The sequence below is a fragment of the Hyperolius riggenbachi genome, chromosome 4, assembly GCF_040937935.1.
Source record: "Hyperolius riggenbachi isolate aHypRig1 chromosome 4, aHypRig1.pri, whole genome shotgun sequence".
NCBI classification, from domain to species: domain Eukaryota; kingdom Metazoa; phylum Chordata; class Amphibia; order Anura; family Hyperoliidae; genus Hyperolius; species Hyperolius riggenbachi.
The window spans coordinates 176,164,905-176,181,041 of record NC_090649.1 but is presented as its reverse complement, the minus strand read 5'-3'; the positions used below and the strand labels follow the sequence as shown (position 1 = coordinate 176,181,041).

At 39.4% G+C, this 16,137-nt stretch overlaps 1 protein-coding gene across 17 annotated transcripts in view; it reads left to right on the top strand.

Annotated features, from left to right (window-relative positions):
* TNIK (TRAF2 and NCK interacting kinase) overlaps positions 1-16,137 on the top strand; it is a 458,011-nt gene that overhangs the window by 345,632 nt on the left and 96,242 nt on the right. For 10 of the 17 annotated variants that reach the window (XM_068281022.1, XM_068281026.1, XM_068281025.1 and 7 more), the window contains 4 exons: positions 1,628-1,738; positions 7,565-7,651; positions 9,428-9,640; positions 14,928-15,317. In XM_068281022.1, the coding sequence (XP_068137123.1) occupies positions 1,628-1,738; positions 7,565-7,651; positions 9,428-9,640; positions 14,928-15,317 (801 nt within the window). The remainder of the gene's footprint in view (positions 1-1,627; positions 1,739-7,564; positions 7,652-9,427; positions 9,641-14,927; positions 15,318-16,137) is intronic. The other 7 variants (XM_068281030.1, XM_068281029.1, XM_068281028.1 and 4 more) reach the window with 4 other exon arrangements.

The window sequence follows — 16,137 nt, the reverse complement described above, 5'->3', positions numbered from 1 at the left end:
TGGTCAGAGTTTCATATTGCCCCCTTTACAATTTGAAATTCACAGTTAGTTCTACTCAGTCTGTGTGACATTAAAACAATACTTTGCAGTAAAGTTATTTTTTAAATATTATTTAGTTATATGGTGCTTATATGCGTGCACAAACTTGTATTGGGACTAAGACAAAATTACCTTTACATCACATGTTTATAACAAACATAATCAGATATATTGATCTAAGCGTGATTATATCGGCCAAGCGAGTTATTTTCCGCCTTGAGGGGTCTAAAGTTTAATAAGATTAGGTGATGCCCCCATCGCCTAAGTTAAGAACTCGCCAGTGCTTTGCGCTGGTGAGTTAAGCAATAGGATATGGCCCCATGTCCCTTGCAGTTAGTGCAGCTGTTATACAGAAGATTCCTCCCTTGTTTAGCAAACAGAAGCTTATTCACTCCCCTTGTTGAGCAAAGGGAAATCTCCTGACAGCAGGGAGAACAAAGAAGGGTGCCAATCAATAGATAAGGCTTCACAGGAGAATTAAAGCAAACCCAATAACCATGCTAACTTGGTTTATAGAATAACTCGTGATACTGCATCACTATATTATAATAATGTTAAGAGGGAAAAATATTGGGTAATTTCAGGTAAATTCTCACTTATATATAATATATCATATATACTATACTATAATACTATATATACTATATTATATATACACTTTATAGACACTAGCATTGCTTATAGACGGTTTCTGCAGCTGGCTGTGCGATTTAATGTTGACTGTGATTGTTGGCGTGAAATAATTTATTTTAGTAAATCTTGAATAAAAAGTTTATGAAGTGTGATCACTTAACAAATGCGGTGCACATCTGGACTATTTTGTGTCATACAAGGCTTTTGCAGCTAAAACAAAAAAAAAATAGTTTTAATGATTTTGCCATGTGGCCTGAAACAACAGATGTGAAAGAGTGAAGTTTGCGGACGGGTGTTCTACAGTATCTTGGCTCAAGACACACAGACACAGAACATTTATATCTGTTGGGGGATCTTGACCAAGGACTGAAAAGGTGCAGGCTTACTGAACAGGAGGAGCTGAAATCCGAACCCTGGCCGCCTGTGTCAGAGGCAGAGCCCCTAACCAGTACACTATCCAGCCACTACTGGACATCATTACACTGAGATACATCATTACACTGGACATCATTACACTGAGATTGCAAGGAGAGTGAGTTATCTGAGAAAACTGCACTGTACAGCTCAGAAGTTCATGCTGCAGGAAGGCTCTGGTCATTGGGGTCGCATGCTGGGCATAGACTGGTCGTTTTTTCTTATCAATCGAGCCGCTGATGGCTAATATCCGACAGGTCCGATGACCCGCCGGATAGATTTGCCCGCGGGTATGAGCGGGGACGCGGCGGGAGTCGATCCGGTGGCTAATTGAGCCACCGGGTCGACTCGTCTATGCCCAGCATAAGGCACTGTAAATCGATTCGTTTGACACGCTAATCAAAGAGCTTATACAAAGCATAAAACACGTTCTGCCATTAAGCCACAGAACTAGGGAAACATTTATGCGAGGAGTAAAACTTTGATAATCCATGATTGATATTGTTTTATTAATTGGAAGATGTTTGGCCTTTTCTTTCAGCAACAGAGGAGGGAAAAGGAGCTTAGAAAACAACAGGAGAGAGATCAACGTAGGCGGTATGAGGAGCAGATAAGGAGAGAAGAGGAGCGGCGACGAGCGGAGCATGAGAAGGTCTGACCTCTTTTTTTCCATGTAATCTTTATTTGATGCTCTGCGCTAATGTCAATTGAATGAAGTGATTGGGATGATCTGCTCAGAATTGAAAGATTAGTGCGGTTTGAGCAGTTTTACAAGCACATAACTAGAAGTTATTTTAGCTGGGATTCAGTGGACAAAACACAGGGAACAAAGGTCTGCCATTTCTGTAGGTTCAGGGCCAAAAGTCAGGTGGAACTTCAGTAAGCTTTCATTTAGTTTGCTGAATATCAAAACTCTATCCTAAATGTATGGGCATGTCTAGGAGTACTCGTAGAGAAGCATGGGATCAGTTGGGTCAGGTGATACAGTAGATATGCAAGTCTCTGATTTTCAAGTCATGATCATGTGCTAAAGCAGGATGTGATCACAGCAAATCAGAGCTTTGCACATCTATCAGCTGATCAAACAAATCAAATGCTTCTCCATGCATTTTCCTAATCATGACCATCACTACATAAGTTTCTTCAGAAACTGAAATTTCAAACTTGTATTTATTTCAGGTTGTGTGTAGAGATGGCTGGTGAGATTATATTAATTCCAGCTTTCATGCCAGGTTTGCTGCTTGGAAAAGGGCCAATCAGTAGGAAGTGCATTTGTTTAGCCCAGTTTAAAGCTACATACAGCGTAATGCATTAAATGTTATTAAAATCTTGTTAACCATATATAACTGTTACGCATATACGTAAACACTCCCTATGCTTAGGTCAGTCAAAATGTATTGCTTTATAAGGTGTTCTTCACCCTTTCGTTTATGGGTAACAACTGAGCTCCAGAAGGAAAGTAGTCCTTTACAGGATGTTGAAATATACAAGAGGCTGAAGCCATAAACCTAGTAATGTTGTTCCTCCAATCCTCCTGATGAGAGGGAAGTTATGGACTAGTTCAGGGTCTTGAAATCTTCAAAGCATTTTCTGATGCAAGGAAATAGTTTAGTGTAGTTATTATTTTATATGGAAATGCAAGTCCTGTCCTTGCTGATGAGTGGCAGCCGCAAGTGGGAAAGGAACAGGGGATGGAAATAGTTTCAGCCAAGAAGGGGGGATTACATCTATTCCCCCTACCCTATGGTACCCCCTACTCCTCTATTACACAGTTAGTGCATTTTGTCCTCTGCAAAACACTCTATTTATTTAAAACCTATACATGCTAGTTCAGTGTCTATGGCTATAAGTATTATAGGCAGAAGATCAGCAGGACAGCCAGGCAATTTACATTGTTTAAAAGGAAAAAAATATGGCAGCTTCCATATTTCAGGTGTTCTTTAAGGAAGAATAATTGCTTATTTCTGTCCTGGGAAAAACAGCAAATGGAAAAAGGCGTGTCTTTTCTGTTTGATACTGTGGATTCTTGGCCCCCTGAACTGCAGTTGTAAAGCAGATTTTACACTATAGGAAAATTGTTTAGAAGTTCCACCTACCATTTATATGTAAATGGGGAAAATGTATAGGCGATATTGCATATTTGCTTGGAGCACAGTAAATTACTAAATGTACCCAATATATAATATATTATCAGTTATGTAATATGAGAGATAATCTTTGGCATACATCTTACAATGGAAGTGTAGAGATTGCAGGGGATACAGCCGTATCAGAAACACATGAATTCATTGTGATCGCATTTCAGTACATTGGCACATGGATAATGTGATAAGAGTTAATGCTGGATAGAGATGGCCAATAAGAGACATTTTTTTTTTACATTTTTTGCAAATGTTAATGGAAATTGTAAGCAGTTTGGAATTGGGCAAATACATTCTGGCAGGGGGTGCATTTGACTGGCTCACTTCCTCGCTGCATTACGAGTTTGCATTACATTTCCACAATATCCAGAAAAATTAGCACCTTGTTGACCAACCCCAGTACTGAATGAGACAAAGCAAAAAAGTACACAAATATTTTGCACTGAGGACTTTTTTTTTCCTATTGTGCAACACAGTGGGGTGAATGAGAACTATTAGAAATCATTGATGTTATTTAAAATGTAACAGGTAACACCTTTACGTTAATTCACATGCGTTAACGTACTGAACATTCAGGACAAATAGTTCAGGGGCTACATTAGATAGTCTTAGAAAAGAGCAGGACGCTCTCTCCAACTGATTGGAAGGATGTATGTGGTAGTCGAAGAAGATTTTCCTGGGAAATGATATGAGCAGTTTCTCAATGCACAGCGCACTCAATAAGCACACAAGCAGCTGTTGAGTAGGAGGTTGAGAATTTTTCTTTGGATTTACATTCACAATAGCAATGGATGGAGAAATGCACACCCCAAGAAAGAGTAGTTGACGGATGTGCCACGGCAAACTCAATCACTACTTGAGTTATATCCAGTAAAGAAAATGTAACCGGCACCATCCAATGCTCTTTTTTACTTATTTATTGTAAGGCTGTCATATAGTACAGAGAGTACAAACAGCGATGTTTCGGAGCGATGGACATGCTCCTTTATCAAGCTCACAATTCAGTTTATATACCACATCACTAAATCTGATTGATAATCGGTTTCTTGATTTCATCTCTACGTTGGTTGATTTATCTGAGGGTACTACACAAATTCCAAACAATAACTGGGCTTTAAATGAACAAATAGTCTTTTAATTCCTCTCAGTAAATTTCTTCAAGATTACAGGACAAGCATGCGGACACAATTTCGGAATTCTAAATCACATAAAAGCAGCTTTTATGTAATTTGGAATTCTGAAATTGTGTCCGCGTGCTTGTCCTGTAATCTTGAAGAAATTTACTGAGAAGAATTAAGACTATTATATTTGTTCATTTAAAGCCCCGTTATTGTTTGGAATTTGTGTAGTACTGTAATTGGGGCGGAACAACATTACTCTTCTTTTATCGGTTATTTGTATTGCTATATCTTAGGGTAGCTTGCTGGTGACATTGGATGTGGAGAGCCTCTACACCTCCATCCCACATGATGGGGGTGTGGAGGCTGTCCAACATTCACTCTTTACTGCTTCTGATTTTGATAATCATCAGATTAGATTTATTGTGAAACTTTTGAGGATTGTACTTACCTGTAATTACTTTGTATTTAATAACCAGTTTTATTTGCAGGCTTGGGGGACTGCGATGGGGTCCAATGTGGCCCCGTCCTACGCAAACAAATACATGAATGAGTATGAAGAATCATTTGTTTATAACAATACATTATTTAAAAAATATGCCACTTGTTGGCTTCCATACATTGATGATGTGTTTTGCATGTGGGAGGGGCCGCGTTGGACCCTTGACCAATTTGTGGAAGAACTACATGGTCAGTGTGAACACATCAGACTTGCTTCCCATTGTGATGAACAGCAAATCAATTTTTTAGATACCATGGTTATTTTGTCTGGTGGTGCTCTCAATACAGACCTGTATGTGAAACCCACTGACAGGAATGCTATCCTGTCATACAAAGGTTTTCATCCTATTAATACCATTAGATCTATCCCTAAATCGCAGTTTAGGAGGGTTGGCCATATAGTGGATGATAGCAGCAAGCGGGAAGTCAGATTTAGTGACATGTCCCAGAAGTTTTTGGATAGACATTACCCTGATTGTTTGGTTGCAGAGGCGTGCAAAATGGATGTATGTACAACTCGGGGACCTAGAAAAAATGCTGGTAATCATATTCCTTTCATTACACAATACAATGTCCTTAGTAAGGACATAGCGCATATCATTAAAAAATATTGGTCTTCTCTTACCCATTCATTTCCTATGATCCCTGAGTTCCGTAATCCTCCATTGTTTTCATACAAAAGGGCCCCTACTCTTAGGGACAAATTAAACCATGCTGAAATGAGGATCCTAATTAGACCCCCTGAAGGGTCAAGGAAAGAGATGTACCCCTGCCTTAACTGCGTGCACTGCAACTCAATAATCAGAAGTGATGTTTTTACTCATCCAAGGTCAGGTAAGAGGTTTAATATCAAAGGGATTTACAACTGCGATTCGCAATATGTTGTTTATATCTTAAAATGTCCGTGTGGCCTGATTTATGTAGGGAAAACTGCCCAAAAATGTAAGGTTAGATTATTAATCCGTGAACATCTCATGGATAAACCAGTTGCCTGTCATTTTGCACTAAGTAAACATAATGTGAGTCAGTTGCGCTGTCAGATTGACAGTGTTCCTGTTTTAAAGCGAGGAGGTGACAGACACGGACAACTGCTGTACCGTGAGGCACATTGGATTTGCACCCTAGATACTATAGAGCCCCGTAGTATGAATCGCGATTATGACCCATCACCGTTCATATAATTATATAGTCCCTTATCTATATGTATATGGTTATCTCTGTATACATTTTTTTTTATTTTTGTGTATCTATATGATTGATAGCTTATATGTATAATATGTGGTTTTGCACTTTAATATACTGTGCCTGATACCCTCTTGATGTAGTATTGCTACCTTCGCTGTACGTGGATGTACCCCTTTTTTCATGCCCACACTGTCAGCCCCTATTGTATTTAACATCGATATGGCAACGTGGCTAGTTCGGCTGTTGCCATACAGGGAGACGCAAGGCGGCTGATTGGTGGAGGTCTCCACGTGATCACCAGGCTAAGGCAGTGACTTACACGTCCTGCCCTTTAGAGGCGGACGGACTTGTCCACCTGCTTCCACTACGTCTCCCTGGTAACGTCTATGACGTTACAGTGCCGCTCTTCTGATGTTTGAGTTACCCATCAGGTCCGGCTGACTGATGGGTGGCGACTTCTTCTCGCACGTCTGGTTAGAGGCTGTGCCGACGTCAGTGCGGACATGGGAGATGGATGGTGACTTCTCGCACGTCGGGTTAGGGGCTGTGCCGACGTCAGTGCGGACATGGGAGATGGGTGGTGACTTCTTCTCGCACGTCGGGTTAGGGGCTGTGCCGACGTCAGTGCGGACATGGGAGATGGATGCATCACATAGGTGAGCTGCTCGATTCCATTGGTTCCCTTAAGGTAAAGAGGTTCCCCATCAGGTCTGCTTTATACATAACGGACAGGGATTGGCTATAAGTGTTTTGTAGCTTGTGATTAGTGCATTCAAAATATGATGTGGTATATAAACTGAATTGTGAGTGAATTACATTGTGACTGTCATGGCTTGATAAAGGAGCATGTCCATCACTCAGAAAATTCGCTATTTGTACTCTCTGTACCATATGACAGCCTTACAATAAATAAGTAAAAGAGCATTGGATGGTTCCGGCTGCATTTTATTTATTGGATTTACATTCATAGAGGTTTATGGGCGTCATTTTTATATTTGGTGTACCTATGTCATTTATAGAGGTGATGGTAGAGATGCTGGATGTCAGCTCTGCACCATCTTTACAGGTCTCTGTCTTGGCATCTTTCCTCTTATGGGGCTTAAATAAACTTCTTTGTCTATAGTGACTGATTTGAACTCTACATGCCAAGTTCTGCAAAATATGTTTGCACTATACAGTATACATTCAGGGCTAGTTCACAGTGCTCAGTTGCATTGCAGGATAATTCATCGTGCCAACTCACTGCTCATACAATTCTGTGGGCCTGTTCACAGTCCTACGGTGTAATGGATCGTGTTATTTTAACTCGCTACAGGCAGGCTTTGAATTATTTCCAGTGCAGTTCACACACATTTTATCACACGCGTTAAGCAACTGACCACTGTGAATCCAGCCTCATATACATCCAGCCAGAAAATATTTGCACAATTAATCAGCTTTCTGATCTTTGGCTAACTTTCTCTCCGGTTCTTTGCTAGTATCTCTCTAATGTCTGGTGTCTCTTCTCCTTCTTTCCAACACTGAACCTACCAGGAATACATCAGGAGACAGCTAGAGGAAGAGCAGAGGCAGTTAGAGATATTGCAGCAGCAGTTACTGCAGGAACAAGCTCTGCTTCTGGTAATAAGGAATTGTGTGCTATTCTCCAGCATGTCCACTCCATACACATGTGTGCACGAGAGACCATATGCATTTGTCTATCATGCCACCCTCTTCATGACATGTTGCATGACTCTTGCATGGAGTTGTACCTGTGATAGCTAAGCCACCTGTATACATTTTAAGATAAGTCATCCAGATTTTACATTCACGGTAAGTAAAATAGTTTGAGTTTTGCAGACATGCATTCATTCACTGCTTAGTTCTGAAGTCTATAAGGCTGTTCTGTGCTGATGTGGGTGACAGATTATAAAAGGATGTTGCGGCAATAGAAATATTTTTCCTAAGTTTTGTTGGTTGGAAGAGAGCTGGTATCCATGAATTCATTTTAATTAATTTGGGCTGCATACAGGGCCGGCGCTACAATGCTCCAGGACCCCAGAATCTGTTGTGACCCCCCCCAAGTGTACCTCATTTATCCCTCACAATTTCAAATTCAATTTTGCCGGATGTCAGCCATGGTATCCTTTCTTCCTTGTGCTCTAACAGCCGGCTACATCGGTGCTCTCCTCGATGTAACGCAGGCATGTGATGTCACGTCAGTACATACATGCCTGCGAGAAGGGAAGAGGCGCGATGCGGTCATCGAGGGTGGACCCTGGACGGAATCCTTTGGTGAGTGAAGTTAGATGATGCAGGCTGGGTGCGTCAGCTGGCTTGGGAACTCTGGAAGCTGACTTTGCGGAGATGGAAGGGGGCACCCAGGTTACCTTTGCCCTGGGACTTCATGCCACTTAAACAAGCCCTGACTGGCTGCATAGTTGGGTACCATAAGTATGAATAGTATGAATGTCATTCTGCATGGTTTGCTGGGTCTTTCTGAGTGACATCCATTGTCCATTTTGGTCCATTTTTGCTAACGGTCAGTACTCCATGTCAGAACGCCTTTTCATGAGTATCTCTAGATAATCTAATTTCAATTGGATTTGCAATTAATTGCAATCCTCTGCCTTGCATGGATTTGAAACTGAGACGGTAGAAACTGGTCAGTCTGTTGCTCAATATACAGTATTTGAGTTTTTTTTTAGTTTAGCAAAAGTGATAAACAAAATACAATATTGATATTAGAAAAAGTATGAACAAAAGACTGAAAAAAACTCTCCATTATGCAGCAAAATATGAGAATTATAAACGTTCTTTCAAAATGCATAAGCTGCCTGAAGTTATCTAACAGAGAGCAAGCCTTAGCCTCCACCCCAGAAGAAGGCTGTTTATATGCAGACCATTCCTGCCGATCAGAATTTTGGAAAAGTACCTGAAATGTTGTGGGTATATTTGAGATTTTTAATCACCTCCTTGTTGTGTTTTAACTGATTCTACCATTGGAATCAGACTGATGATGAATTAAGTCATGATAATGAATAGGGATTACTAAACTGCAAAACACTGCAGAATTAATTGAAATGGAAGTGAGGGGCTTGGAGATGTACCAACAGTAAGTGGCCCATGAACTCTTCTCCTAGTATAGAACAGCCACAGTGCTGTTTATAGGCCAAATTTAATGTAAACTTAAAAAATGTAGCAATGGGGGACACTTTTCACATGTCCCACTGTCTTACCTTACTGAACGATTATCCATTTTCATCTTCCACTCAATTAAGATTCCCACCACATAGAACCTTTTGTACTTTTGACACGACCTAATACACATATGACTACTGCATTCATTGGACAGCACTTTAAATTGTTTTACCCCGTTCCATAAAGAGTATTTATCTCGTGCACATTTTCCAACAGGAATACAAGCGCAAACAGCTAGAAGAACAAAGACAAGCGGAAAGATTGCAAAGGCAACTGCAGCAGGAGCGAGACTATCTGGTCTCCCTTCAGCAGCAGCAACAGCAGCAACAGCAACAGAGGCAGCAAGAGCAGAGACCACCAGACAAGAAGCCACTATACCACTATAAGGAGGGTCTAAATCCTGCTGATAAACCAGCATGGGCAAAAGAGGTATGGTTACTCTACCATGCAGCTAGTGCTGCTATCTGTGTTTGGGCATTATCTTTACTAGGTGCAAATAATACAAGTGATGTTGTGCTCTGTGTTGTGTTATATTTCTTTAACTTGTAGTGTTAATAGTTTTTTTTTATTGTTATACAGTATTTCACCATCAATGTTTTGTGAGGAGATGCATTATTTGTATCATTTGATGCTTGTATTACCAAGGACTGATTTAAAGCTCCAGGTTCTTGTGACAATAGATTTCTCATTATAAATATTTATTTGCAGTAGATCACCCCACTCTTCATTTATTTTCCATAAAATAACTCCTCTATCATTCTGTCACTTCAGTAGATAATATACGTTTTATGAGACCTAACGATCCAAGATCAGAAAGCTAGAGGATCCCTAGTAATCCCTACAAGTGCTGAAATTAAAACACAGCTGTGCAATGCTGATCGTAAACTGGTCTTGTGCATATGGACATTTGTGCTTTTCTTACTATGTGTTGCTCAGTGAGTGCAGTGGTTGCATTTTAAATGACCCATTATGTAACTGTGTAGTAACTTGTGTTGTAGCTGGTTCTGGGAAGCATGGCTGCTCATTTTCTTTTTAGTGTAGCAAATCCTTTTTTTTTTTTTTCACCCTCTTTATTTTTGTTATGTATTGGTGGAGTGGGAATCTAGTATGCATGCAAGATAAATGGATCACAAATACATTGTAAAACATAACTGCATTGAAAAAAGCCCTCCTAATTGCCCTTCAAAGAAACCTTTTTGGTAAGTGTTTCTTAAATGAAAAACATTAAACTTATGAGTATTCTCCTTGTACACAAAGTAATGTTAACCATGCCTGGATAGATAACATTAACAATTAGATACAATCCTCTAATACAATTATTTTTAATATAATTGCTAAAGGTGGTAAAGAAATTGATTAATTTAATTACAATCTATTCTATTTAGTCTGATCAAATATTTTCAGTCATTCGATAGAGATCATGTTTGAATGACAACAATTACAGTGCATGGATTGGTTTGATTTTGTATAGATGTTATTTTAGTGAAACAAACATTTCACTGTATGAATGTAATCTTAACCCCTGTGATCAGCATACATACATCAATAGTTTTGTAGACATAGAATAACTGCACTATTGGTAGAACACAATAATAACTTTAATTAGCCCTTTTGTTCACTTTTGATATACCTGTAACGTAGAGGTTATATTTATGCTACAAAATCATACTAAAATATGAGAAAATAGTCCTGATGTCAAAGTAAAGCTAACTAGTTATCTTCCTTTTTAAAACCTAGGTATTTGCAGTTAGCAAGTGAGCAAGAAGGAACTTGCATGATGTGGTTTCTGCTCGCTGGCTGAATAAGCAAATCATTCTTTTATATGCCTGAAAGCTATGCACACATCCAGAGCTGCTGGTGTGCATAGCTTTGAGAACTCTTAGCCTTTGACTTTTACAGAACCATACAAATCCAACTGGCAGACAGCTGTTTCAGGATTTAACTGGCTTAAAAGATGGCTTGAAAGCAGGGCTTCGTGTAAGTTCAAGGTTAAAGTACAAGGACTGTTCCAAGATGCAATTCAGTTCAGAAGGACTCAGCAGTTGGGGTGCATTGGAAAGAACAAGGTAGAACGACAAAGTAAGGGGAGCCCAACCTGATTTATTCTCCTTGGTAAATAGCTAATTGATGTAGTAGAGAGATGGAATACTCATCACATCTGGATCAGAAATGGAGGCAACCACATGGTAGACTTGAGAGAAGTATTGGCTGGAGACAGGTAGTTGCTTCCTAAACTGAGCAGAGAAAGGTCCGCTTAGACCCCAATATATTCTAATAAGGTTTTTGTTCAGTAAAATCAACATATAACCACCTATACTGCTGAAATATTTGAAAGGTTAAAACAGGATTCTTACTTGCAATGAAGATCCCTGGCCATGGACTTAACACAAATATTACGCTTAATTGAATAAACATGTTATATTTTACAAGTCCTCTATGATGCTAGATGGGCAGTTTACATCATATACTTATTTTTTGGCTTCAGCATTCATTAGGTAATTGGTAATCTAGTTGGAGTTACAGTATGCCACATTATAGATTGTATAGCATTTTGAAAGCACCACACTACTTTCTTCTTATTCTGATGCCTGTGTGCACTAATGCAGATCAATGTATGTAAATTAGCCAAAAACTATTTCCTCTCAACATTGCTATGGTATTACATCTGTTTCAGTTCATCTGATTGCAACCTCTGGCATTGATTACTGATATGAACTATGTGTTCTCATTGTTACGGGTTATCGATCTAAACATTATATAGTTGGAGGATTAGAAAAACTCAAGTAGCTAATTTTGTGGCTCATTTTAAGGGCTTTTGATATATAGATGATTTCTATGTGTCTGTCCTCTCTATTGCAGGGTGAGTAGAAATAAGTCAGTGGAGTTCCGACAGTTTTTTTGTTTTTCAAGGAGTGCAAGCACAGACTGCCCACTGGCACACCTGCCAGATGCCAGAAGGATTGGTGCCTAACAGCCATCTGGGCCAATATGCAATCATGTGGCTGTGTATTCTTAGTGGGCTCTCTTTATAAACTAAGTTAGCAACACATACTGCGGTCTGTATAATCAGGGTGGGCCATTTATATGGATACACCTTATTAAAATGGGAATGGTTGGTGATATTAACTTGCTGTTTGTGGCACATTAGTATATGTGAGGGGGGGGGGGGGACTTTTTAAGATGGGTGGTGACCATGGCGGACATTTGGAAGTTGGCCATTTTGAATCCAACTTTTGTTTTTTCAATAGGAAGAGGGTCATGTGACACATCAAACTTATTGGGAATTTCACAAGAAAACAATGGTATGCTTAATTTTAATATAACTTTATTCTTTCAAAAGTTATTTACAAGTTTCTGACCACTTATAAAATGTGTTCAATGTGCTGCCCATTGGATTGTCAATGCAACCCTCTTCTCCCACTCTTCACACACTGATAGCAACACCGCAGGAGAAATGCTAGCACAGGCTTTCCAGTATTCATAGTTTCAGGTGCTACACATCTCGTATGTTCACAGCATAGACAATTGCCTTCAGATGACAAAGATAGTGGGGCCATTCTTCATCAATGGAAACCTCAAGACCACCGGATATGTGAAATTGCTACGTGATGATGTGTTTCCCTCTTTATGCACTGAAGCTGGCAGATTCCCTGAGTTTTTCCAGCAAGATGGTGCACCACCACATTATGGGTGTCAGGTCCGAGCATTCCTAGATGAACAGTTTCCTGGAAAGTGGATTGGTCATCGTGGGCCAGTTGAATGGCCCCCAAGGTCTCCCGATCTGACCCTCTTAGACTTTTATCTTTGGGGTCATCTGATGAAGGCAATTGTCTATGCTGTGAAGATACGAGATGTGCAGCACCTGAAACTACGGATACTGGAAGCCTGTGCTAGCATTTCTCCTGCATTGTTGCCATCAGCGTGTGAATAGTGGGAGAAGAGGGTTGCATTGACAATCCAACACAATGGGCAGCACATTGAGCACATTTTATAAGTGGTCAGAAACTTGTAAATAACTAATGAAAGAATAAAGTTGCGTTAAAATTAAGCACACCATTGTTTTTCTTGTGAAATGCCCAATAAGTTTGATGTCACATGACCCTCTGCCAATTGAAAAAACAAGTTGGATTTAAAATGGCCGACTTCAAAATTTCTGCCATGGTCACCACCCATCTTGAAAAGTTTCCCCCCTCACATATACTAATGTGCCACAAACAGGAAGTTAATATCACCAACCATTCCCATTTTATTAAGGTGTATCCATATAAATGTCCCACCCTGTATGTTTGGTCAGCTATTAAAACCTTTCACATTGACGTATGCTACTGAGTCACAATGGATCTCGGCATAAGAGATTAGTGAGTATTTTCATGCTCCATGCTTAGTACTGACCATATGGGTGTGTAACCCTATACATTTTCTCAACTCTGTTACATTATGCTGCAATATTATTAGATTTACCAACTCCTATTGAAAATCTCTGTATGGAAAAATGATGATGCTCACCATAGTAAGCCACGTATGAAGTGTACATTCATTTTACATGGCGTTAATGATTGTGGTAATTGCCAGTATTCCTTTTTTATGGATAAGTGGCGAAGTTTGTTTGTCCTCGTCTTCATAATTTGTGCTCCTTTGTCACTCCCTCGAGTGTACTTTGTCAAGGCCCACAGCATGTAAATTATTAAAACCCAGTACTTCGATAAATTACTATTGGAACATTTTTTTCTGTGAATATTTTCATAGATCCAAGTTATGGTTTTTCCACAGTATAAAAAAGTAGCTTCAACTGGCCACCTTCTTGCATTTTGTTTCCCATCTAGAAGACACTTTCAGAGCAACTATTCCCTTCTAATAAGTGGAGGAGATGCCCAGACACTTGGAAGCATAGCCAATCCAAAGTCTACCTAATTGAAACTCAGTACATACATCTTGGCCTGGTCGAGCTACTATAACATTTCAAATGATTCTGTATAGTCTTGCTTTCCTTTGCAGTAGGGATGAACAGATATGAACAGAGATGGAGCATCATAGGACACCATAACCTCCTCTATCCCTAAACTTAATCCCCTACCAATTTGTTGAATTTTTTTGTTTTGAATGTGGTGTATCATGTTAGTGACCAACAGTACTAGTATAGTGTACAGCTGCTTGGAAATTTTTGCATGTACATTTTGAAGACAACATACCTTCAGCTCATGCATAGTCTGTCAGCTCATGCATCATCTGTATGATGTGCTTCTATTAGCTAAACTGCTGGCTGGAGAACATTGATTGCCTGTACTTGTAAACGCCGAAATACCTATTTACTTATTAGAAGTTGCTCTATAAGAGTGATGAGACATCATCTTCTATAACAAAAAAAAGGTCCAGTTTGAAGCTACCTTATTTTTTGTCTGGATACATACGTATAAAATGATGTGTCAGAGTTAAATGTGTGTGGTATAGAAATATGTGACAGTTTTTATAACAGGTTAAGTGTTTAGTGATAACATGTTCAGGCATTGCAGTCACATTGGGTATAGTAACAATCCCTGCATGTTACTTGGATCCATTTCTAATCATGACTAGAGACAAAAAAAAAACATATCCAGTTGTTCACTGTGAACATAATAAAAGAATGTGATGTGCATGCTCCATTAAAAATCTAATTTGTCATTGTGAGTTATTTTATGTTGTGTTGTAATAGTTTAATTTTGTGTGATCCCACTCCTAGGTTCAACAGCGATCTCTTAGTAATTCGCCTGTTCTTCCAGCTAAGCAGCAGCACCCTTCTGTTATCGAGCAGCAGGTGCCCTTGTTAACCAAAGATGCATCTACTAGTTGTCAGCCCTCAAGTAGGCCCAATTCTCAGAATCTGCAAGCATCAGGTCCTGTGAACATGGACAACCTTTCTCCATCCATGATACTGCCTTCAATTCAGATTTCCAAAACAGGGCCTTGGTCACAAGGGACACAGAATGACGCGCAATCCTTAGAGGATGAAGTGAGATTCTTACTCCAAGTGGTCTCACAAGAAAATGAACCAGGGAGAAAATCATTAACATCCCTTAAAGGTTCTCGCTCACGAGGATGTAGTCCAGTCAGAGATACAGCATTGACCAAGGTCATTAGAGGTTTAAATTCTTTAACGAAATGTAAATGCATGAACTATTTAACATGCCACTGTGAAGGATGGAATAGCTACAAGGGAGATAGTTATGAGCTATCTTTGTATATTAGTGGTACTTCACTCCAGAAGAGGTCTTTCATGAATATCTTGGGAGTCTCCTCTATCTCCATAACATTTTATACCTGCTGTTAAAAGCATGTATTATTAACCCTGTCTGGCTGTGGTTGTTTAATATGAGCAGAATCTCTACGGCAATTGGTAGAGTGAATGCCCAACAATTTCTAAGCTTGGGTTTCTTACTTAACTATCTTCAGCCAATTTCTAACAGGTGTCTTTATGGGCTTGTCTTCACTTAATGTGTTTGCAAGCATTGTCTTTTCAATCATTGGCTTTGGGCTTCTCATCTCTTAACTGACTTATTGTTACTTTCCCTATATGTATAAACTGGCAGTATTTGAGCTGAATTTTATGGCTTGTGCAAATCTAAAGTTGCTTGCTGCTCGCAGCTGCTCCACTCCATAATCATCTGAACAAACCCATTTAAAAGAACAGATGCTTGAAAATCCACTTTATCTTTGAATATAATACATAACATGTAAGCATTATTAAAATTGGCATGGACAAACAAAGGTTCATCATATGCTGATCTGCATAACTATAGTATATTAGTGAGCAGAGGATAAAACCCAAAGAGTCACCTAATGTTATAGCAAACCTCATGACCAATAGGTCAAATGTGTTCTTTCTTGAACTAAAAAAAAACAATGGGGCAAGTCTGGATTCACTAGCGGCTTATTCATAGCAGAGTACAGTA